General features: G+C 38.8%; 1 protein-coding gene across 1 annotated transcript in view; it reads right to left on the bottom strand.

The window, feature by feature from the left end:
* The window catches only part of CCN4 (cellular communication network factor 4), a 131,538-nt gene that overhangs the window by 7,590 nt on the left and 100,221 nt on the right, over nt 1–23,727 (bottom strand). Inside the window, exons 2-3 of the mRNA XM_053715373.1 lie at nt 17,357–17,645; nt 15,465–15,722 (exon numbers count right to left, since the gene is read on the bottom strand). Coding sequence (XP_053571348.1) covers nt 15,465–15,722; nt 17,357–17,645 — 547 coding nt within the window. The remainder of the gene's footprint in view (nt 1–15,464; nt 15,723–17,356; nt 17,646–23,727) is intronic.

The following is a 23,727-nucleotide window of genomic DNA, read 5'->3' as shown; positions in this document are numbered from 1 at the left end:
TGCAGATACCACTGATCCTATAACCAGCCCTTGTCTGGCTATACCCATGTGTCAGTACCACTACTGTGTCAATATATAGTGCTGGGTATTATACTGATGCAGATACCACTGATTCTATAACCAGCCCTCCTCTGGCTATACCCATGAGCCAGTGTCACTACTGTGTCATTATATAGTGCTGGGTGTTATTATACGGATGCAGATACCACTGATCCTATAACCAGCCCTCCTCTGTCTATACCCATGTGCCAGTGTCACTACTGTGTCATTATATAGTGCTGGGTGTTATTATACGGATGCAGATACCACTGATTTTATAACCAGCCATCCTCTGGCTATACCCATGTGCCAGTGTCACTACTGTGTCATTATATAGTGCTGGGTGTTATTATACTGATGCAGATACCACTGATTCTATAACCAGCCCTCCTCTGGCTATACCCATGAGCCAGTGTCACTACTGTGTCATTATATAGTGCTGGGTGTTATTATACTGATGCAGATACCACTGATCCTATAACCAGCCCTCCTCTGTCTATACCCATGTGCCAGTGTCACTACTGTGTCATTATATAGTGCTGGGTGTTATTATACTGATGCAGATACCACTGATCCTATAACCAGCCCTTGTCTGACTATACACATGTGCCAGTGTCACTTCTGTGTCTTTGTATAGAGCTGGGTGTTATTATACAGATGCAGATACACATCCAGTATTTAACTCAGGCTTTATTTTTTCCATAACTTATCACCCAATATTGCTAGAAGTCTCTTGACAAGCCACTAACTTTATTCACACTAAATATTCTCCCTTTCCTATTATTTAATCAGAAAGAAACGATATACTAAGGTTGTCAATCACAACCTTAGTATATCTTTTCTTTCTAATTGTATACTACTTATAATAAACCTCAGGTGCTGATTAAAGTGCTTTACCTTTGCATATAAAGCTCCAGGGACACAGTGGCAGCTTGTTTCTTGAATCTTCCCTCTCTCTCAGTCTCACTCAGAGTCATTTTCCCGGTACTAAGCGGCATCATGTGGGAGTGGCCACAACCCTGCGAAACATGGCGCCGTGTGTGTCAAGGAGGAGTCAGGACCAGCATTCATCCGTCCTACTCCTCCCTCCCCACAGCAAAATGGGCGGTGGTCACTGCAAGGGCCAGTCACTGACACCAGTGTCCGTGTACGGACACCTTGTCTATCCCCGTGTAAGACTTTCTAAGAAATCTCGCTAGTACTTTGAAGTCGCTGGTAGAATTCTCTAAATACTTTTTTTTACCTTGAGAACACTGTATCTCGAAAAGGGTTGTTCCCTGCTTTTAAGTATGTGAAGGAGGTGCATTATATTATAAAAATAAATATATTATGATAGGGCTCAGAAAAAATCAATCTTGAAACACCGTACATAATTGTGTTGTTTAATTGCATTAAAAATTGTAAGAAAATTAAAATCTGTATTAAAATTAAACAGGAACAGTAGAAATTAAACAGCTGCGCAGTAGAAATTACAATAAAACTACATTTTGAATTCAAAAACGCTGTTACATTCATATTTATAATACAAAATTCAAAGCATATTTTCCTGATTGCAAAATAAGTTTCTCGCCTCTGTTAGTGCAGACCTCTTAATTGTCACTATTTGAGAGGGACAGTCTCTGATTTTAAACTCTGTCCCGCTGTTCCTCTGACAAAGTCATATGTTCCTTCCAGCAGAATTTCCATTAGCACCACCCATGGAGCACCCGGCCACACCCACAAACTGTCCAGACACACCCACTGACCATCCAGACTCCCCTACAATCCCGCCCACTAACCACCCATGATCCCACCCCTTGCAACCCAGTTCCACCTACAAAGCATTGATGGACCCTTATTTACCTCCTGAGTCCCTGATACCCACAAATGTTGTGAGCCTAGGTAAGCTAGTGAGCTTTAGGGCTTTGCATGGGTCTGGCTGAAATTTCTCTAAAAGGTCTGGTCTAATCTGTAGTCTTTTTCCCCTTCAGTTCTCGCTGTTTTTTCTCTCAAACTAAAAAGTGGTGAGATTTTGTCAAAATACGTAAAACACTTATTGCTGTAGTTGCAAAATGCATGTATATGAAAATAGAAGAAAACATGTATATGAAAATAGAGGTGATTGTAAGATACTCTACACTGTAAACAAAGTTATTAGATCTGTATTGGCTACAGAATTTAAAGGGACATTCTACTACAGAATTGTTATTGTTTAAAAGATAGATAATCCCTTTATTACCCATTCCCTAGTTTTGTATAACTAACACAGTTATATTAGTACACTTTTTACTACTGTGATTGCCTTGTATCTAAGCCTTTACAGACAGTCCCCTTACTTCAGTTCTTTGTACAGATATGCATTTTAGCCAATCAGTGCTGACTTCATAAATAACTACAGGAGTGAGCACAATGCTATCTATATGACACACATGAACTAGCACTGTCTAGCTGTGAAAAACTGTCAAAAGGGGCGGTCTTCAAGGGCTTAGAAATTAGAATATGAATCTACCTAGGTTTACCTCTCAAAAAAGAATATCAAGAGAACAAATGTGATGCAAAAATAAATTGGACAGTTGTTTAAAATCTATCTGAATCATGAACGTTTAATGTAACAAGATTAGGCCTGTGACGTCTGTAGTGTGCATTGTCAGTATTCAGAACTGAAAACCCATCATATTCAGAGTTTATTAGCAAAATGTTTTGTTTTTTATAATGAACAATTAAATATTTAGTGTATCTTATCTCTTGAAATATTTGTTTTGCTTATTTAAAGAGAACATGGCAGTAATTAAACACAATATTGCAAAACATCTGAATTCAAAGTAATTGTAAAAAAATATCATTTTATTTAAGCAAAATTTGCATTGTTCTGTAGTCCATGGTTATATCCTTTGAAATGTCTCAAGTATTACAAAATAAATAATAATATGGAAAAGGTAAATGGTTTAAATTCAGGAGTTAAATTCAGGACTTTAACAATCCTATGCCTAGATTTAGAGTTCTGCGGCCAAAGGGGTGCGTAGCTAACGCTGGCTTTTTTCTGGCCGCACCTTTTAAATACCGCTGGTATTGAGAGTTCACAGAATGGCTGCGTTAGGCTCCAAAAAAGGAGCGTAGAGCATATTTAACGCAACTTCAACTCTCGATACCAGCGTTGCTTACGGACACGGCCAGCTTAAAAAACGTGCTCGTGCACGATTCCCCCATAGAAAACAATGGGGCTGTTTGAGCTGAAAAAAAACCTAACACCTGCAAAAAAGCCGCGTTCAGCTCCTAACGCAGCCCCATTGTTTGCTATGGGGAAACACTTCCTACGTCTGCACCTAACACTCTAACATGTACCCCGAGTCTAAACACCCCTAACCTTACACTTATTAACCCCTATTCTGCTGCCCCCGCTATCGCTGCCCCCTGCATATTATTATTAACCCCTAATCTGCCGCTCCGAAAACCGCTGCTACTTACATTATCCCTATGTACCCCTAATCTGCTGCCCCTAACACCGCCTACCCGTATATTATATTTATTAACCCCTAATCTGCCCCCCACAATGTCGTCTCCACCTGCCTACACTTATTAACCCCTAATCTGCCGAGCGGACCGCACCGCTATTATAATAAAGTTATTAACCCCTAATCCGCCTCACTAACCCTATAATAAATAGTATTATTTATTATTCCGATTGGCTGATAGAATCCTATCAGCCAATCGGAATTCGAGGGACGCCATCTTGGATGACGTCCCTTCAAGGAACCGTCATTCATCGGGAAGTCGTCGGAAGAAGAAGATGGGTCCGCGGTGGAGGTCTTCAAGATGGAGCCGGTCCTCATCGGATGAACATAGAAGATGCCGCTTGGATCAAGATGGTTGCCGGTCCGGATCGCCTCTTCTTCCCGGATAGGATGAAGACTTTGGAGCCTCTTCTGGACCTCTTCAGCCGCCGGATGATGGATGTCTAGCCCCCGCTTGGGCTTGGATGAAGATTTTGGAGCCAGGACGGATCGGTGTGCTACCCGGCGAGGTGAAGACAAGGTAGGAAGATCTTCAGGGGCTTAGTGTTAGGTTTATTTAAGGGGGGTTTGGGTTAGATTAGGGGTATGTGGGTGGTGGGTTGTAATGTGGGGGGGGTATTGTATGGTTTTTTTTACAGGCAAAAGAGCTGAATTCTTTGGGGCATGCCCCGCAAAGGGCCCTGTTCAGGGCTGGTAAGGTAAAAGAGCTCTGAACTTTTGTAATTTAGAATAGGGTAGGGCATTTTTTTATTTTTGGGGGCTTTGTTATTTTATTAGGGGACTTAGAGTAGGTGTAATTAGTTTAAAATTGTTGTAATTTTTTTCTAATGTTTGTAAATATTTTTTTATTTTTTGTAACTTAGTTATTTTTTATTTTTTGTACTTTAGTTAGTTTATTTAATTGTATTTATTTGTAGGAATTGTATTTAATTTATTTATTGATAGTGTAGTGTTAGGTTTAATTGTAGATAATTGTAAGTAGTTTATTTAATTAATTTATTGATAGTGTAGTGTTAGGTTTAATTGTAGATAATTGTAGGTAGTTTATTTAATTAATTTATTGATAGTGTAGTGTTAGGTTTAAGTGTAACTTAGGTTAGGATTTATTTTACAGGTAATTTTGTAATTATGTTAACTATTTTAGCTATTAAATAGTTCTTAACTATTTAATAGCTATTGTACCTGGTTAAAATAAATACAAAGTTGCCTGTAAAATAAATATAAATCCTAAAATAGCTATAATATAATTATAATTTATGTTGTAGCTATATTAGGGTTTATTTTACAGGTAAGTATTTAGATTTAAATAGGAATAATTTATTTAATAAGAGTTAATTTATTTTGTTAGAATAAAATTATATTTAACTTAGGGGGGTGTTAGGGTTAGGGTTAAAATTAGCTTTAGGGGTTAAAAAATGTATTAGAGTAGCGGTGAGCTCCGATCGGCAGATTAGGGGTTAATACTTGAAGTTAGGTGTCGGTGATGTTAGGGAGGGAAGATTAGGGGTTAATGCTATTTATTATAGGGTTATTGAGGCAGGAGTGAGGCGGATTAGGGGTTAATAACTTTATTATAGTAGCGGTGCGGTCCGCTCGGCAGATTAGGGGTTAATAAGTGAAGGCAGGTGGAGGCGACGTTGAGGGGGGCAGATTAGGGGTTAATAAATATAATATAGGGGTCGGCGGTGTTAGGGGCAGAAGATTAGGGGTACATAGCTATAATGTAGCTGGCGGCGGCGTGCGGACGGCAGATTAGGGGTTAATAATAATATGCAGGGATCAGCGATAGCGGGGGCGGCAGATTAGGGGTTAATAAATATAATATAGGGGTCGGCGGTGTTAGGGACAGCAGATTAGGGGTACATAGGGATAACGTAGTTGGCGGCAGTGTACGGAGCGGAAGATTAGGGGTTAAAAAATTTTTATCGAGTGGCGGCGATGTGGGGGGGCCTCGGTTTAGGGGTACATAGGTAGTTTATGGGTGTTAGTGTACTTTAGATTACAGTAGTTAAGAGCTTTATAAACCGGCGTTAGCCCAGAAAGCTCTTAACTACTGACTTTTTTCTGCGGCTGGAGTTTTGTCGTTAGATTTCTAACGCTCACTTCAGACACGACTCTAAATACAGGAGTTAGAAAGATCCCATTGAAAAGATAGGATACGCAATTGACGTAAGGGGATCTGCGTTATGGAAAAGTCACGGCTGGAAAGTGAGTGTTAGACCCTTTCCTGACTGACTCCAAATACCGGCGGTAGCCTAAAACCAGCGTTAGGAGCCTCTAACGCTGGTTTTCACGGCTACCGCCAAACTCTAAATCTAGGCCCTATTTTTATATATTCATAGTATATATCAGCAATTAATAAGCATAAATACCTTTTACTATCAGTTCAATAACTCTTTCGGTTTTTGAAACACACTCTCTAGTTTTTATTTTGTGAAATAAAATAGTGACACCTGCAGGCATAACATGATAATGCAACAAGACCTGTGAGATACATTTATACACACCCAAGAAACATCCCTGATTAGCCCACTACCAAGACTGCAAGACTCATTTTACAATGAAAAAATAAAGCTTTGGATTTTTTACTTTTCTGTATGATTTAACTTTTTATTGTATGTACTTTAAATACAAATGTACATCATAATGTAAATTCTATTTTTATTTTAAAGCAAGTTCTTTGCTTTATTTTGTGTTGGATACATTCATATGTAAAGGGTCATTGTACTATACAATTGGTTTCCCATTCATGTGTTTCCAATGAGTTGTTATACCAGCAGCAGAGTAAAAAAAAAATGTATGGGAAATCGTTACTTTACGTTTATTTCTGGAAATGAAATAGTTACTTCTGCTAATTAAAACTGCAACCCAATACAGGGCTAGATAACGAGCGGAATGCTATTGAGCGCTCCTCCTCAAGTGTAAACTTTGCTAGCCAGAGGCTTTTTGCGCACATCGGGTAGCGTGTGTATTATGAATTGAAAGTAAATCTTTGTGCACAAGCAAAACCCATTACGAGCAAACCAAATATTGCAACCGAGTAGGGCTCCACGATTAATCGCATATGCGATTTAAAACCGCGATTAATCGCCGTGGTTTTAAAACCATGAGAGTATGTAATTTTTATCCCCGCCCCCTTTGACATCACCTATGAGTTACAGGAGGGCTGGTGTTGTGTCAAATTGTCAAACTCTTTGGAATTTGGAACCCCGTCACTTCAGGTAACATCACTCCTCATGCGCAAGAGGCCCAACCTCCTAAAATCAGCTGTTCCAAAGTGCTCCATCACGCGCCGCCGACTTGCCGTGCCCGCCTTGTGAAATTGAGCCGACTTACCGTGGAGTGCTGTGGCTGATGCGATTAGAGGGAGGGTGTGCGCTGGGATGTGGGTTGGGGGCTGATGGTGGTTACAGGCAGTGCTTATGATGTTAAATGGGGTAATTATTGGGGGGTTACAGTGGGAGCTGATGGGACTTATGTAGGTTACACAGGGGGTGCTATTGGGGGTTACAGTGGGAGCTGATGGGGCTTATGTAGGTTACAGAGGGGGGCTTATGGGGGTTACAGTGGGAGATGGTGGGGCTTATGTAGGTTACAGAGGGGGTGCTATTGGGGGTTACAGTGGGAGCTGATGGGGCTTATGTAGGTTACAGAGGGGGCTTATGGGGGTTACAGTGGGAGCTGATGGGGCTTATGTAGGTTACAGAGGGGGCTTATGGGGGTTACAGTGGGAGCTGATGGGGCTTATGTAGGTTACAGAGGGGGCTTATGGGAGTTACAGTGGAGATGATGGGGCTTATGTAGGTTACAGAGGGGGGCTTATGGGGGTTACAGGGGGTGCTGACGTGCACTGACTTTAGCAATCCAGCCTTAGTGCCTCTGCAGTACAGAAATCCCTAATCACTCAGTGAAGTAGCCAGCCACCATGACTGACATTTAACTGCTATGCAATTGTTTTTTTAAATTCCCCTCCCGTGTTATAAACATTCTAGTGGTTATATATATATATATATATATATATATATATATATATATATATATATATATATATATATATATATATATATATATATATACATATATATATATATATATATATATATACTGTATGTGTGTGTGTGTGTGGGGCACTACCGTCTAACTCTGCACACTCTGGCTTGGATGCCGTTGCTTTTAAGGATTTTTGATTAAAGTTCTACCTTTTATACTGGAAACCACGTTTGGACGTCTCTTCTTTTTTACTGCACTTATATACTGTATATGTATGTGTAAAGATTCTGTAGTGCTAAATACATTTTTTAATGAAAAATTAAGGTGTTATAGTAATTTATAAGAAAATTGCGATTAAATTGCAATTTTTTTATTTATTTTTTAAATCGCAATTTCCCCCTCCCCCCCATATTGTCCAGCCCTACAACCGAGTTAACTTTTTCTCCCAATAGAAGTCAATAGAGAGCACAGAAGAACAAACCTAACACCTATCGCTCGCTAACTAACTCGACAGGAGTTATGAATATTTCACTTTCCAATGTTCTTCACAAACAGAACATGTACTTTTTATTGTAAATACATGTTTCTATATATATATCTGTATATACCTATACATATATTCCTGTAGATATATAGGTATAGATATCTATTTAACATTATCATTTTCACAAATATATATATATATATATATATATATATATAATAAAAATTACATTATTTTCTATGTGAAGAACATAGGAATGTAAAATATGAGTAACACACATCAGCGTTTACAATTTAGGTTTATGCGGTAAGGTTAGCGCACACAAAGAATTGCTAACTTCAATGCACGTTATTGAAATATTAAATATAAAATTTTAAAAATATTTATACAAATGATTAAATATTATTATACATATTCCACATACTGTGGAATATTCTAAATAATTAACAGAATATATATATATATATATATATATATATATATATATATATATATATATATATATATATATATAAAACACATAGAAACACCCAGCACTCACCAGCTAGCTCACAGCTAAGATAAAATCACAACTGGAAAGGTTAGTCACCGCATCTGGCCAAATGGGAAAGCTCAGGCACCACGTCAAGGTCCTTTCCATTGCCTGAGTCCCTAACACAGCCACACCATCATGCGAGCTCACAAAGCCAAACAAACTGAGAACAAAGAAGGGGTGCACAGGTGGCTGTAATCACCCATAGAAAATACAAAACATGGAAGGGAACTGCACTCCAAGACCGGATCAGGTACACATCCTGTGACTCAGTAACATCCAGCCCTGGGTGCTAAATAGCACTCCAAAAAAAGCTGTGATGTCACCAGAGCCACAGGCAGTTAACCCCAGTCCGGAATGGGTGCAAGAAACAAGGGAGATTACAAATAAAAAGTAATACAACACATAGAAACACCCAGCACTCACCAGCTAGCTCACAGCTAAGATAAAATCACAACTGGAAAGGTTAGTCACCGCATCTGGCCAAATTGGAAAGCTCAGGCACCACGTCAAGGTCCTTTCCATTGCCTGAGTCCCTAACACAGCCACACCATCATGCAAGCTCACAAAGCCAAACAAACTGAGAACAAAGAAGGGGTGCACAGGTGGCTGTAATCACCCATAGAAAATACAAAACATGGAAGGGAACAACACTCCAAGACCGGATCAGGTACACATCCTGTGACTCAGTAACATCCAGCCCTGAGTGCTAAATAGCACTCCAAAAAAAGCTGTGATGTCACCAGAGCCACAGGCAGTTAACCCCAGTCCGGAATGGGTGCAAGAAACAAGGGAGATTACAAATAAAAAGTAATACAACACATAGAAACACCCAGCACTCACCAGCTAGCTCACAGCTAAGATAAAATCACAACTGGAAAGGTTAGTCACCGCATCTGGCCAAATGGGAAAGCTCAGGCACCACGTCAAGGTCCTTTCCATTGCCTGAGTCCCTAACACAGCCCCACCATCATGCGAGCTCACAAAGCCAAACAAACTGAGAACAAAGAAGGGGTGCACAGGTGGCTGTAATCACCCATAGAAAATACAAAACATGGAAGGGAACTGCACTCCAAGACCGGATCAGGTACACATCCTGTGACTCAGTAACATCCAGCCCTGGGTGCTAAATAGCACTCCAAAAAAAGCTGTGATGTCACCACAGCCACAGGCAGTTAACCCCAGTCCGGAATGGGTGCAAGAAACAAGGGAGATTACAAATAAAAAGTAATACAACACATAGAAACACCCAGCACTCACCAGCTAGCTCACAGCTAAGATAAAATCACAACTGGAAAGGTTAGTCACCGCATCTGGCCAAATTGGAAAGCTCAGGCACCACGTCAAGGTCCTTTCCATTGCCTGAGTCCCTAACACAGCCACACCATCATGCAAGCTCACAAAGCCAAACAAACTGAGAACAAAGAAGGGGTGGTGTGGCTGTGTTAGGGACTCAGGCAATGGAAAGGACCTTGACGTGGTGCCTGAGCTTTCCCATTTGGCCAGATGCGGTGACTAACCTTTCCAGTTGTGATTTTATCTTAGCTGTGAGCTAGCTGGTGAGTGCTGGGTGTTTCTATGTGTTGTATTACTTTTTATTTGTAATCTCCCTTGTTTCTTGCACCCATTCCGGACTGGGGTTAACTGCCTGTGGCTCTGGTGACATCACAGCTTTTTTTGGAGTGCTATTTAGCACCCAGGGCTGGATGTTACTGAGTTACAGGATGTTTACCTGATCCAGTCTTGGAGTGCAGTTCCCTTCCATGTTTTGTATTTTCTATGGGTGATTACAGCCACCTGTGCACCCCTTCTTTGTTCTCAGTTTGTTTGGCTTTGTGAGCTCGCCTGATGGTGTGGCTGTGTTAGGGACTCAGGCAATGGAAAGGACCTTGACGTGGTGCCTGAGCTTTCCCATTTGGCCAGATGCGGTGACTAACCTTTCCAGTTGTGATTTTATCTTAGCTGTGAGCTAGCTGGTGAGTGCTGGGTGTTTCTATGTGTTGTATTACTTTTTATTTGTAATCTCCCTTGTTTCTTGCACCCATTCCGGACTGGGGTTAACTGCCTGTGGCTCTGGTGACATCACAGCTTTTTTTGGAGTGCTATTTAGCACCCAGGGCTGGATGTTACTGAGTCACAGGATGTGTACCTGATCCGGTCTTGGAGTGCAGTTCCCTTCCATGTTTTGTATTTTCTATGGGTGATTACAGCCACCTGTGCACCCCTTCTTTGTTCTCAGTTTGTTTGGCTTTGTGAGCTCACATGATGGTGTGGCTGTGTTAGGGACTCAGGCAATGGAAAGGACCTTGACGTGGTGCCTGAGCTTTCCCATTTGGCCAGATGCGGTGACTAACCTTTCCAGTTGTGATTTTATCTTAGCTGTGAGCTAGCTGGTGAGTGCTGGGTGTTTCTATGTGTTGTATTACTTTTTATTTGTAATCTCCCTTGTTTCTTGCACCCATTCCGAACTGGGGTTAACTGCCTGTGGCTCTGGTGACATCACAGCTTTTTTTGGAGTGCTATTTAGCACCCAGGGCTGGATGTTACTGAGTCACAGGATGTGTACCTGATCCGGTCTTGGAGTGCAGTTCCCTTCCATGTTTTGTATTTTCTATGGGTGATTACAGCCACCTGTGCACCCCTTCTTTGTTCTCAGTTTGTTTGGCTTTGTGAGCTCGCATGATGGTGTGGCTGTGTTAGGGACTCAGGCAATGGAAAGGACCTTGACGTGGTGCCTGAGCTTTCCCATTTGGCCAGATGTGGTGACTAACCTTTCCAGTTGTGATTTTATCTTATCTGTGAGCTAGCTGGTGAGTGCTGGGAGTTTCTATGTGTTGTATTACTTTTTATTTGTAATCTCCCTTGTTTCTTGCACCCATTCCGGACTGGGGTTAGCTGCCTGTGGCTCTGGTGACATCACAGCTTTTTTTGGAGTGCTATTTAGCACCCAGGGCTGGATGTTACTGAGTCACAGGATGTGTACCTGATCCGGTCTTGGAGTGCAGTTCCCTTCCATGTTTTGTATATATATATATATATATATATATATATATATATATTATAGTATGTATAATAACTCAACTTTTTTTTCTTCCCCTACTCTTTACGCAAGCGATCAGGTCTCACTAACCCGACGAGCGTAAACCACAATTGTGCTTTAGTGAACGTATTTACAGCTCGGACTATGCGTGCAGCATTTAGCGTGCCACTAAGTGGCGGACCTAATGAATGGAGGGCCCTGGTGCAAAAAAATATTTTGGGCCCCCCACTCCCAGGACATCCTGCATACAGGGTTGTCACCTTTGCCAAAAAATACACACTCACACACATATACATACACTACACACATACACACACAAACACATACATACACTACACACATACACAAACACACATACATACACTACACACATTATACACACAAACACATACATACACTACACACATACACTACACACACAAACACATACATACACAAACACACATACATACACAAACACATTATACACACTACACACACAAACACACACATACACTACACACACATTCACATACATACTCATACACATAGAAAGTGAGAGATACATATGGATTTTGATGTAAAACTGATTATTATTATTAGAAAAAAAATTAGAAACATTTCTGATTATATATATAGTGAGTTAACAACAATTACCTTTTTAACTATGTGCCTATTGCAGCTGAGGTACCAGGCTTCTGTATGTAGCTAGCTCCAAGCGAACTGGTACTCGCTTGGAGCGTTTTCTGAATACTTGCCAGTGAGACGCTGGGCGTTCTCTGAGTGCTCTGATGACGTAAGTCCTAGTGCTTCCAGCGTGCTGGTAAAGCTGGGACTTTTCAGAGCAAGCTCAGACGCTCGACAACATGGCAACCTCCACGAGCAACACATGTGTATATATACATACAGTATATTTATATACACACGTGTTGCTCGTGGAGGCTGCTATGTTTACTATATATATATATATATATATATTTATATATATATATAAGCATATCACTCTATCACTACCAAAGTTACACTGCAAAGACCCATTGAGAAAGGTACTAGTCCATTACCGAAACGTCTAGGTTGTGTTGATCTGTACCTAATGAAATAAAGAAATTGTTTTTGAAAAGTCCGGTGAGTGCAGCGTCTATCATTGGTAGTGATAGAGTGATATGCTTATACATTTGACACACAGCACCCAGGCAATTATGAGTAGGGAATAGTGAGTGCACCGGACACAGACTGCAATATATATATATATATATATATAATGTTGTAAACAAGCTACACACATTCTCAACCCTCTAAGCTCCCTTGTTTGTGACGTCTCCTAGCGCCACGTCATCACTGGAGTAGAAGTGCCTCCACTGGCTCCTGAGCGCTTGCCGAATGCGGCCAAAGTCCCACAACTGCTCTGTCAGTGAGTGAAATTGCGCCCGAGTTTCTGCAATGGTAATTGACTGGTGCATATGTCACTCAGAGCTTCAACACTAGCACTCCCAATCCATGACAAGCTGTTGTCATGGTCATTTTGCAGACTTGTTGCTTTTATTTGTATCGGCTGTCTGCTTGCTCAGCCACACACAGACTTCTCCTGCCCTGGGCTACATTTTAAATAGCAGCACCTATCTGCTGCATACAGCAGCCATGAGAGCAACTTGCAAGTAACTGGATGCTCAGTCTCACGGCTGCTGTATGCAAGTCTGCCCCCTCACTGCCATTTTACCCCAGCTACTGTGCTGCTTCATGGCCCCCCCCTCCCTCTCTGGCCCCGGTGCCACTGCACCTGCTGCACCCCTAGTAGTTCTGCCCCTGGTGCCACTCGTAATCCAGCCAACAATGAGCTAAGCTTGCTGGGAAAGCAGACTACATTATCTTATCTGTTTTGTTATTAACACAAAGTCCTTATCTTATTTATTAATAAATTCACTAGATTTATCAAGCGCAAGGATAATTCTCAGTGTAATTATGCTATGGGTTCCCCTCAGCTCTGTAATGATAAATGTCTCCATTTGGATCAGTATCTGCGCCTTATTTATTATTGGAAATAAGCAACAATTCTCCACGTGTCATATAGAAACCAATAGAAATATTTATACAGCCCCACTAGTAGCTTTGTTAACCCCCCTCTTCAACAAACTGTCACGGAAGAAAATAGATAAGTTTTCATTGTTTTTGTGCTTCTATTTTAGCACTTATTTTTATACATTATTTTTGTGCCCCAATAGATTTTATTTTTGCATTCTGTTATATTTGATTTTTGTGCTCCATTATATATTATTTTGGCACCCTAATAAAAAATTACAATACACTGTCCCTTTAAAGCTGTGCTCCTGTACCACAGTAAATTTAGGTATAACTGGTGTGCAAATGAGCAGCAGACATACATGAGTATGCCCCAATCACTGGCCATGTCTTCATCTGGAACAGTATGGGAATTTTTACAGGAATGAAACACTGACTACCTATTTAACCCTTTTCAGTACAGATTAAAAAATGTATTTGTTTAAAATAAAATATTCTAACAATAATTTAAAGGAGCATTTAAAACCTGTGTCTTATGCACCCTATAGAGGTAAAAAAACAAATTCTGTAACCTCGGTTTTCAAAATGTTACATTTCCTAAATCCACTATTTGATTTGTAGTATAAAGAAAACATAGGTTACAGATTTGTTTTTTTAATCTCTCTAGTAAGAGTAGGACTAGCACGTTTACACCAAACACAATGGCCTCTATTTAACAAAGTCTGCCGGACCTGATCCGACAGTGCGGATCAGGTCCGCAAGACATCGCTGAATGCGGAGAGCAATACGCTCTCCGTATTCAGCCAGCAGGGAGGTGTCAATCAACCCGATCGTACTCGATCGGGTTGATTTCCGGCGATGTCTGTCCGCCTGCTCAGAGCAGGCGGACAGGTTATGGAGCAGCGGTCTTTGTGACCGCTGCTTCATAACTGCTTAAATGGAGGAAGGGACATAAAAGAGTAAAATTATTTATGATTGCACTCCTGCTTGCTGCATTCAACTAGGTGCTTAAAGAGTCCTGAAACAAAAGAAAACAAAAATCATGATATAGAAACAGCATTACAAGTTTAAAGAACATTCCAAAATATTTCTGTTATTAAATTGTCTTCATTCTATTAGTATTCTTTGTTGAAGGAGCAGCAATGTACTACTGGGAGCTAGCTGAACACAATGGGTGATCAAATGACAAGAGGGATATGCAGCCACCAATCAGAAACTAGGTCTTAGTAGTGTATTGCTTCTCTTAAACCTACCTAGGTATGATTTTCAACAAATGATACTATGAAAATGAAGCAAGTTAGATAATAGAAGTCAAATGGAAAGTTGTTTAGAATTGCATGCTTCATGGTAGCAAGCAGAATCATGAAAGTGATGGAGCATATCTGTAAAAAAGCTGACTAGAAAATAACAAATTTAAGTAGCCAATCAGGAGTTGCATGGCAGCGTGCATCTGGCATGTGCAGTCCCAATCACGTTGTCTCCCTCCTCAATTTAAGGAATTTTACTATGAAATCCTGTGAGATTTCAGTGAAATCCCATGAGATCACAGTAAAGCAAGATGTGAACTCAGCACTGATGAAGCTGATTGGCTGATTTTTTTCACCATACAGATGACAGTGAAAAAGTAGCTCTTGAATCCAGAGCACTTACTCAGGTGAGCTGAAGGAATTTTAAGATAAAATACCCCTTGTAAGTTATTTAGCATATGAGAATTATGTCCCCTTAAAAAAAAAAAAAAAATACATTATTATTAATTTGAGATTAAAAATAAATATCATAACTCAGAAATGTCTAAGAGCTCTTATCTGCTGTTAAAATGTTTCTGTGTGTTGTTGGTTGGTCACTGATTACAAAGGAACAATAGCAAATCTACAATGATGCTTCATAACAAACCTGAAGAGGCTATATGTCGAGGAGATGTTTTTCTGAACCTCTTCAGATCATCACATACCCATCGTTCACAGCATTCTCCTGCCATTTTGATGCGCTTGGGATGCTGGCACCAAACTAATGGTGGGCGCGAATTTGTGCAGAGCGGAACACATCCTATGTCGCCATTTAGGCAGGTGCAGTTGTACTTGCAGTTAGGTTGGAAGCTCTGCCCATTTACATATCTCACTCCATTAAGAAGACAACCAACTCCAGTCATTTCTGGAAAACAAACAGTGCATTATAATACATCAGTTTAACACTAATTGCTTTGATTTCTACTAGAAAGAGGATTAAAGGAACAGTCTAGTCAAAATTAAACTGTTATGATTCAGATAGGGCATGCCATTTTAAACAACTTTCCAATTTACTTTTATCATCAAATTTGCTTTGTACTGTACTCTTGGTATTCTTAGTTAAAAGCTAAACCGATGTAGGCTCATATGCTAATTTCTAAGCCCTTGAAGGCCACCTCCTATCTGAATGCATTTGACAGTTTTTCACAGCTAGAGGGTGTTAGTTTATGTGTGTCATATATATAACATTGTGCTCATGCCCGTGGAGTTACTTATGAGAGGGCACTGGTTGGCTAAAATGCAAGTCTGTCAAAAAAAATCTGAAATAAGGGGGCAGTCTGCAGAAGCTTAGATACAAGGTAATCACAGAGGTAAAAAGTGTAATAATATAACAGTGTTGGTTATGAAAAATTGGGGAATGGTGAAGATGATTGATGAGCAATTAAAATATTACTATAAATATAGAATGATTATGTAAAGTAAGTGTGTTGCACAAATCTTTTTTTCCTGAATATAGGACAAAACCATTTTGGAAAAACTATGTATAAATATAAAATGTCAGTAGACAAGCACTGCACTGTAAAATATCTTTATAAAATGTTCATTTTGTTTGCAACATTTGCATTATTTTGCAGTCCAGTGACAAATCCTCTGAATAGCTTATTGAGTATTTTTATCTTCTGTGGCCAGTTATAGACAGAACTGAGCTCCTGCACTGATCTGTATGAGTCACACATTTGAACTCCACGGCATCTCCAGTGAAGAAACCATCATTTCCAGAGTTAACTTACAGAAAAGGTAGGGAATATACATTGTGAAGTTCTGTCTTGTATCCAAAGGGACATAACAGTGAAAACTAGAGTGTGCATGAGAGCATTTCAGTCTTGAAAAGAAGCATTTTTGCAATACACTTGCAGTAGCAAACATGCTTATAGTAAATCTATTGCTGTTTCAGAGGCAAACACACATACAGCTTAATTATATCTGCTGCTAAACGACTACAACAAAGTAGATAAGATAAACTTGCATAAGAGGCTTTTCAAGGGGTATGTCCCTGGAATGCTAAATAAAATGACAATTTTGTATTTTGTCTGCACATTATGATTTTTATTTTTAAGTTCATTGCAAACTAGTGCAATTAAAGGGACATGAAACAACAAATTTTCCTTTCTTGATTTACATAGAGCATACAATTTTAAACAACTTTCCAATTCACTTCCATTTTTAAAATGTCTTTGTTCTCTTTGTATCCTTTGCTAAAAAGATGGAAGGTAAGCTTAGGAGTGTGCATGTATCTGTAGAACAATATGGCAGCAGTTTTGCAAGAATGTTATACATTTGCAGGAGCACTAGGTGGCAGCACTTGACATGTAGTTCTCCAGATGCCTACCTAGGTATCTCTTTAACACAGAATATCATGGGAACTAAACACATTTGATAATAGACGTAAATTGGAAACTTTTTAAAAATGGTATGATCTGTCTGCATCACAAGGAAAAGGTTATGTCCCTTTAAGTCTATTTAGTGCTCCTTAAGGCTGTAGAAATAAGCAACACTTACGTCCGCACACTCCTACTTCGTACCTAGGACTGTCTCTGCTGTAATCACAGTACAGTCCTTTATGAATGTCGCATGTATCTGCTTCAGTGCAGTTTTCTCCCAGTTGCTTGGCACACGTCTTACAGCACTCACATCCGTCTGTGACCAGACTGACTCCTGGGGGACACACAGGTGGATGCTCCGGGCACTCACAGGGCCACTTGCAATACTGTTTCCGTATATAAGCTTCTGATGTTGCAGGAGCAGGTGGCATGGCTGTTGGTGTGATGCTGAGGTTTTGGGAAATAATCTAGTAAATGCAAAGATAAATGAGGATAAATAATCTCGGAAACACAAAGATAAAAAAAAAATGATTTTACTTAAAAAGGAACACTAAAATCAAAATAAAACTTTTATGATTCAGATAGAGTATGCAATTTCCAGTTTACATCCATTATCAAATTGTGCACTCTTACTGAGTATGTGCAAGAGTTCACATTGTATACATATAGGAGTCTGTGATTGGCAAATGGCTGTCACATGATACAAGAAAGGGGCCAACAAATTGAACCACATTTTGAAAATTATCAGGAAAAAAAAATCTACTGATCATTTAAGATTCAGAGTAAGTGCTATTGCATTGTCTTTTTATTATGTAATTATTGATTATGCAATTCTACTGTATTTAGAGTTCCTTTTAAAAGTACAGACGGCTTCAGAGCAATTGTGATCATTTAAAAATAGAGAATATATTACGATCTCAAAGAGATATATATATATAGTCAGTATATATATATATGCAGAACGTGAAATTTATAGCGAGCATTTACAAATGAAAATGTTAGAGGGTAAACCAAATTTCCAAATGAATACAGAACATACCAATATTTTAAATTGGCAGGGTAGTCTCTTGGAATGGACAATTATGACTGGTGGTGAGGGTTTCCTTATAGTGAATTTTCATAGGGAGGAAATACAGGTTTTCTGTGTGGTGAGCGTGGTACCAAAGGATTTTATAATTATGCTGTTGATGGAGGTATTGTATTAATAGGGTAAATTGTGGTGTCTATAGTAAATGGTTAATCTAGAACAAGGTGACATGTGCTACAATTTAAAGGAACTGTAGGCTATTTTCTTTAATATTTATAAATGATTGCTTATATTGCAATGCAAAAGATCTACATACAAAATACAAGTTTTAAAAAGCATTTAGACTGTTATTTGGTTAACAGACTTTGCACTGTTTTGCAGTCTAGGAGCACACACCATCAAAAAAGCCTCTTGAGTATGTTTATGTGGTCTTGTGGTCACAGTTAAAGGTAAACTATATGATAAATCAGTGAGTTATATGTTCGGTTAGCATTAAAAGATTATTTTAATTGTTTAAATTTGTTCAAATTAGTTGGGTATATTTGCTGTTGCCATTGGAAATAACAGTAAAGAATGCAAAACAAATAATACTCCAAAACAAATGTTTGGAAAAATTTAAAATCAATACTTACTCATACACACGTCTAAGTTATAGGCCTCTATTTATGAAAGGTCTTGCGGACCTGATCCGACAGTGCGGATCAGGTCCGCAAGACCTCGCTGAATGCGGAGAGCAATACGCTCTCCGTATTCAGCATTGCACCAGCAGCTCACAAGAGCTGCTGGTGCAACGCCGCCCCCTGCTGACTCGCGGCAAATCGGCCGCCAGCAGGGAGGTGTCAATCAACCCGATCGTACTCGGAGCTTGATAGATAGGCCCCATAGGCTTTTTCCCTGCATATGACAAGGAATCAGACTCAGATGTAATTCTAATGTCCTATTCCTTCTAACTGTCCTTATTGCTTTGGGGATTATTTTATCCCTTTCTTACATTTATCACATATTGAATCACTTTGGGATATAGTTATATAACTTTAAATAGGAAAATAAAATTGCCAGATCTCTGGTTTATTTTAAAAATATTCCCCAATTGCCCCAATAATAATGGGTGAGTTTTCTTTTTTAATAAAACAATTTTAGAATCTTTATTTTTGTTAAAAAACAAACAAACTGCATAAAGCAGTTTTTAGGGGTTAATATGTGTGGGTGGTTAGCAAAAAAACGTCACTAAGTGTCTTTACATAGCGGTCTATGAGAACTGTGTGTTCCCTTAAATATATATGTATATGCTTATATACTCATATATTTATGTGTTAATATGTGTATGTACACATATAAACACATAAATATATATGTATATCAGCATATACATGTATATTTACACTTTGCTGCCCATCGCTGCGTGATTTACCCCCTTCGTTGTGCTAGGTTCTCAGCAGTGTATCACGGCATGAGAATGAGGTTCCCATTGGAGCCTAGAGAAGCATGCTCTTGTGAGCACAAAGCTTCCATGAATGCGAACATAAGGTCGCGTTCGCAATGCACTCAACTTGTAATACCAGAGCACATTCGTGATATGTTGCGCAACCACTCATAATCTAGCCTAATATGGGTGTTCCTTGCTCTTTTTAAAGCCCGGTCATAACCTTATTTACATTACATTGCTAGGTGGTGATCACATATTTTTTCCAGAATGTTAACACTTGTCAGATTATTTCAGTATGCGTTGAGATTTACAATAATTTGCCAAACTCCTGTTGATTTTGGAAGACAAGTTGCTTAAACAGAACAAACATTTTACATTTCTTTTTTCATTTCGAATTTTGTATTGACAGCTTGCAGAAACATTGTATTCACGTGAAAAATAAACCATAGAGGAGAAACAAGATATGTATGAGACAAAAATCAAACAAAATAATCTAAAACACATATAATAAAAATCCTTAGCTTTCCCAGAGACAAACTCTGCAACATTGTTTAATTTAGTAGATAAAAAGAAATTATCTGACCATTTAATTTTATGTTTTTAGGCAATATCTGGAATCCCCCTTCCTAAGTCAAACTTCACAATTTCCGCTGATGTGTAGTAATCGGGGCAAGGAGTGTCATGGGAGGTCTTGATGGATTTGGGACATGATATGGTTGGACATTTGAATTGGAGGAGGAAGCTGTGGAAGGGACCATCGGCAGGCCTTCCAATCCATGACAATACAATCGAATACCCCTTTTTATTGGAATGTCCAATGATTTTGCTCAGTGACCTATGATCTATAAACCAAAACAAAAATACAAAAAACTGAAACCTGGGGGGATGATTCACATGACTGGGCAGTTAACTTAGATGGTTATACTTTATTCAGGAGGGAAAGGAGTAATAAAATGGGTGAAGGAATTTGCATCTATATTAAACCGGACCTTCCTACAATACGGGAAGATATTTATGATGATACAGGTGACAATGTATTGAAATAAGTGGGTTGAAATAAAGAGTGGGGAAAAAAAATCCTACTAAGAACAAGCTACAAGCCCCCCAACATAAGTGACATGGAGGAAAATTAACTACTAATGCAAATAGGAAAGGATGCTAATTATACCAGTGCTGTAATTATGGAAGATTTTAACTACCGCAACATAAACTGGGCCAATGAAACTAGTTATACAGCTAAGGGAGATAGGTAAATGTCTTGTCACAATTAATAAAGCAGCCAACTAGGAATAAAGCTATATTGGATTTAGTGCTATGAAACGATACAAATATGATATCAAACATAGAGGTAAAAGAACATTTTGGTAACAGTGATCATAACATGGTCACATTTGAAATAACTTTCCATAAGCAGTGTTATAAGGGTTTAACTAAAACTTTTAATTTTACGTACATAAATGGCAAAAAAATCTAAGAAGGAAAATATAGGTTCATTAAAATGTGTGAAGGGTAACATGATTAACAGTGACAGGAAGAACACTGAGGTGCTAAACCAGTTCTTTTCTTCAGTATACACAAGAGAGGAACCAATGGGAGATACTTTGAAACAAACTACAACATACCATTAATGGGGTTATCTCAAAAGGAACTCAGGAAAAAAAAAAACTGGATAATATTAAGGTAAATAAAACTCCAGGCCCAGATGGAATATACTCAAGGGTTTTATGGGAAATTAGCACTGTTATAGCCAAACCTCTACTCTTAATTTTTCAAGATGCATTATCCTTAGGCATAGTACCCCAGGACTGGCGTATAGCTGATGTGGAGCCACTTTTTTTAAAAGGAAAGCAGGACTGATCCAAGAAGCTATAGACCAGTTAGTCTGACATCAATAGTGGGGAAGATTCTTAAAGGGATTATAAAAGATTATATTGATAAGTATATTTGTGTAAACAATATTATGAGTTCAAATCAGCATATGTTTATGAGAGATAGATAATTTCAAACTAATCTAATTAGATTCTATGAGGAAGTAAGTAAAAATATAGGTAAATGGGAATCAGTTAATGTGATATACTTGGATTTTGCAAACACGTTTAATACAGGGCCACATGAGAGAATAATGTACACAATTAAGGGACTGGGAATAGCTGAATATGTTAGCTCATGGATAGATAACTGGAAAAAAAGACAGGGAGAAACAAGTAGTAGTACTACTCAGATTGGACAAAGGTGTTTTAATGTGTTTTGAATAGAAATAATTTACATTCTACTGTACTTCACATAGAAAAAAAAGTCATATATATATATATATACTATATATACACACATACACTAGCTGTTGCCTGCGGCTTCGCTCATGTGGATTTTTTGATATGTAAAAAATTGGACTCGCAACGACACGTGCCCTCACGTGTGTGCCTGTTTGGGTTGCACACTCGCTGACATGAACTTTTTGAGTTTTTGAATTCTCTGTGTTTCTCCTAAACTAAACACCAATTTTCATGTCTGCAACATCTTTGGTTTTTGAGATATAGACATCCTTATAAATCCCCCCCTTTTGACCCCCCTTAAATAGATGTTTGGGAAATGGTAAAACACTTGTTTCTTTATTTTTTAAAGGCAAATCTAAACACCAATTTTCATGCCTGTAGCATTCTCTGTTTTTGAGATATAGGTATCCTCATAAATCACTCCCCCCCCCCCCCCTTTTGATCCCCCTTAATTGGATGTTTGGGGAAATGGTAAAACACCTGTTTCTTTATTTTTCAAGGAGAATCTAAATACCAATTTTCACGTCTGTAACATCGTCGGTTTTTGAGATATAGGTATCCTCATAAATCAGCCCCCCTCTTTTGACCCCCTAAAAGGGACATAAAACAAGTTGGGATAGAGAAAAAAATAAAATAATATGTACTTTAATTACTTTACCTGCAAATTTATACTGCAGCGCCTCGCCATTAATCATTTCTATTTAGTTTCTGAATTGTAAAGCTCTAACTCCCCCCCCCCCACACACACACACACATTTCCTTTTATGGCTGTATCTATATCACATGTTATTTTGGTAGAATACAAAAGTGAGTAGGGATTATCGGCTGGAGCATGCCTAGAAGCTATAAAAAAGGAATAAAGATGCTTAAATGTGGAAAAAACCTACAGTTCTTCTCAACAAATGTTAATACAGGTAGCCCTCAGTTTACGCCGGGGTTAGGTTCCAAAAGGAATGGTTGTAAATTGAAACCGTTGTAAATTGAAACCCAGTTTATAATGTAAGTCAATGGGAAGTGAGGGAGTTAGGTTCCAGGCCCCTCTCAAAATTGTCATAAGTAACACCTAATACATTATTTTTAAAGCTTTGAAATGAAGACTTTAAATGCTAAACAGCATTATAAACCTAATAAAATAATCACACAACACAGAATATATAATTAAACTAAGTTAAATGAACAAAAACATTTGCTAAACAGCATTAAAAACCTATTAAAATAATCACACAACACAGACTTTACTTGCATTTTTCTGCAAACAGTTCTTTCGATGCATTCCAATCTGGACTAATTTATAGACAGGAAGATCTTGTTCCTTTGCAAGATGCTCGATAGCTCAGGTCTGGTTAAACTGATTAATTTCAGCTTGCTTGGCTTGCATATATTTGCTGCAACACAAGCGGACAGCTCCACCTACTGGCTATTTTAATCGATGCACTGCTTCTCAATGCTTTTCAATAGCAGTCACATGACTAAAAAAAAAGGTTGTTATTCTGAAACGGTGCAAATTGAACCGTCGTACACCGAGGGCCACCTGTATATACAAAAGTTGTGGGTACTTGCCGGAGGGACAAGAAAAACTAGTATTCCAGTCACTACATGCAGAATATAACAGGCATCCTCAACAGTCATTAAATTAATAGTGGGGGTTAAAGCAATAAACTGGCCACAAGAAATGCAAGCCTTGTGACCATGTGGAAATAGCCTCTTCATTTACATCTACAGTCAATAGTAAGACTTATGACATTGAACGGTGCCTAAACTGTTCCTCTTCAAATGTGATCTATATGATTCAGTGCACCCAATGCTGGGTACAGTATATAGGA

The sequence above is a fragment of the Bombina bombina genome, chromosome 5 (genome assembly GCF_027579735.1).
Source record: "Bombina bombina isolate aBomBom1 chromosome 5, aBomBom1.pri, whole genome shotgun sequence".
NCBI classification, from domain to species: Eukaryota; Metazoa; Chordata; class Amphibia; order Anura; family Bombinatoridae; genus Bombina; species Bombina bombina.
This window is presented reverse-complemented; position numbering and strand designations above follow the sequence as displayed.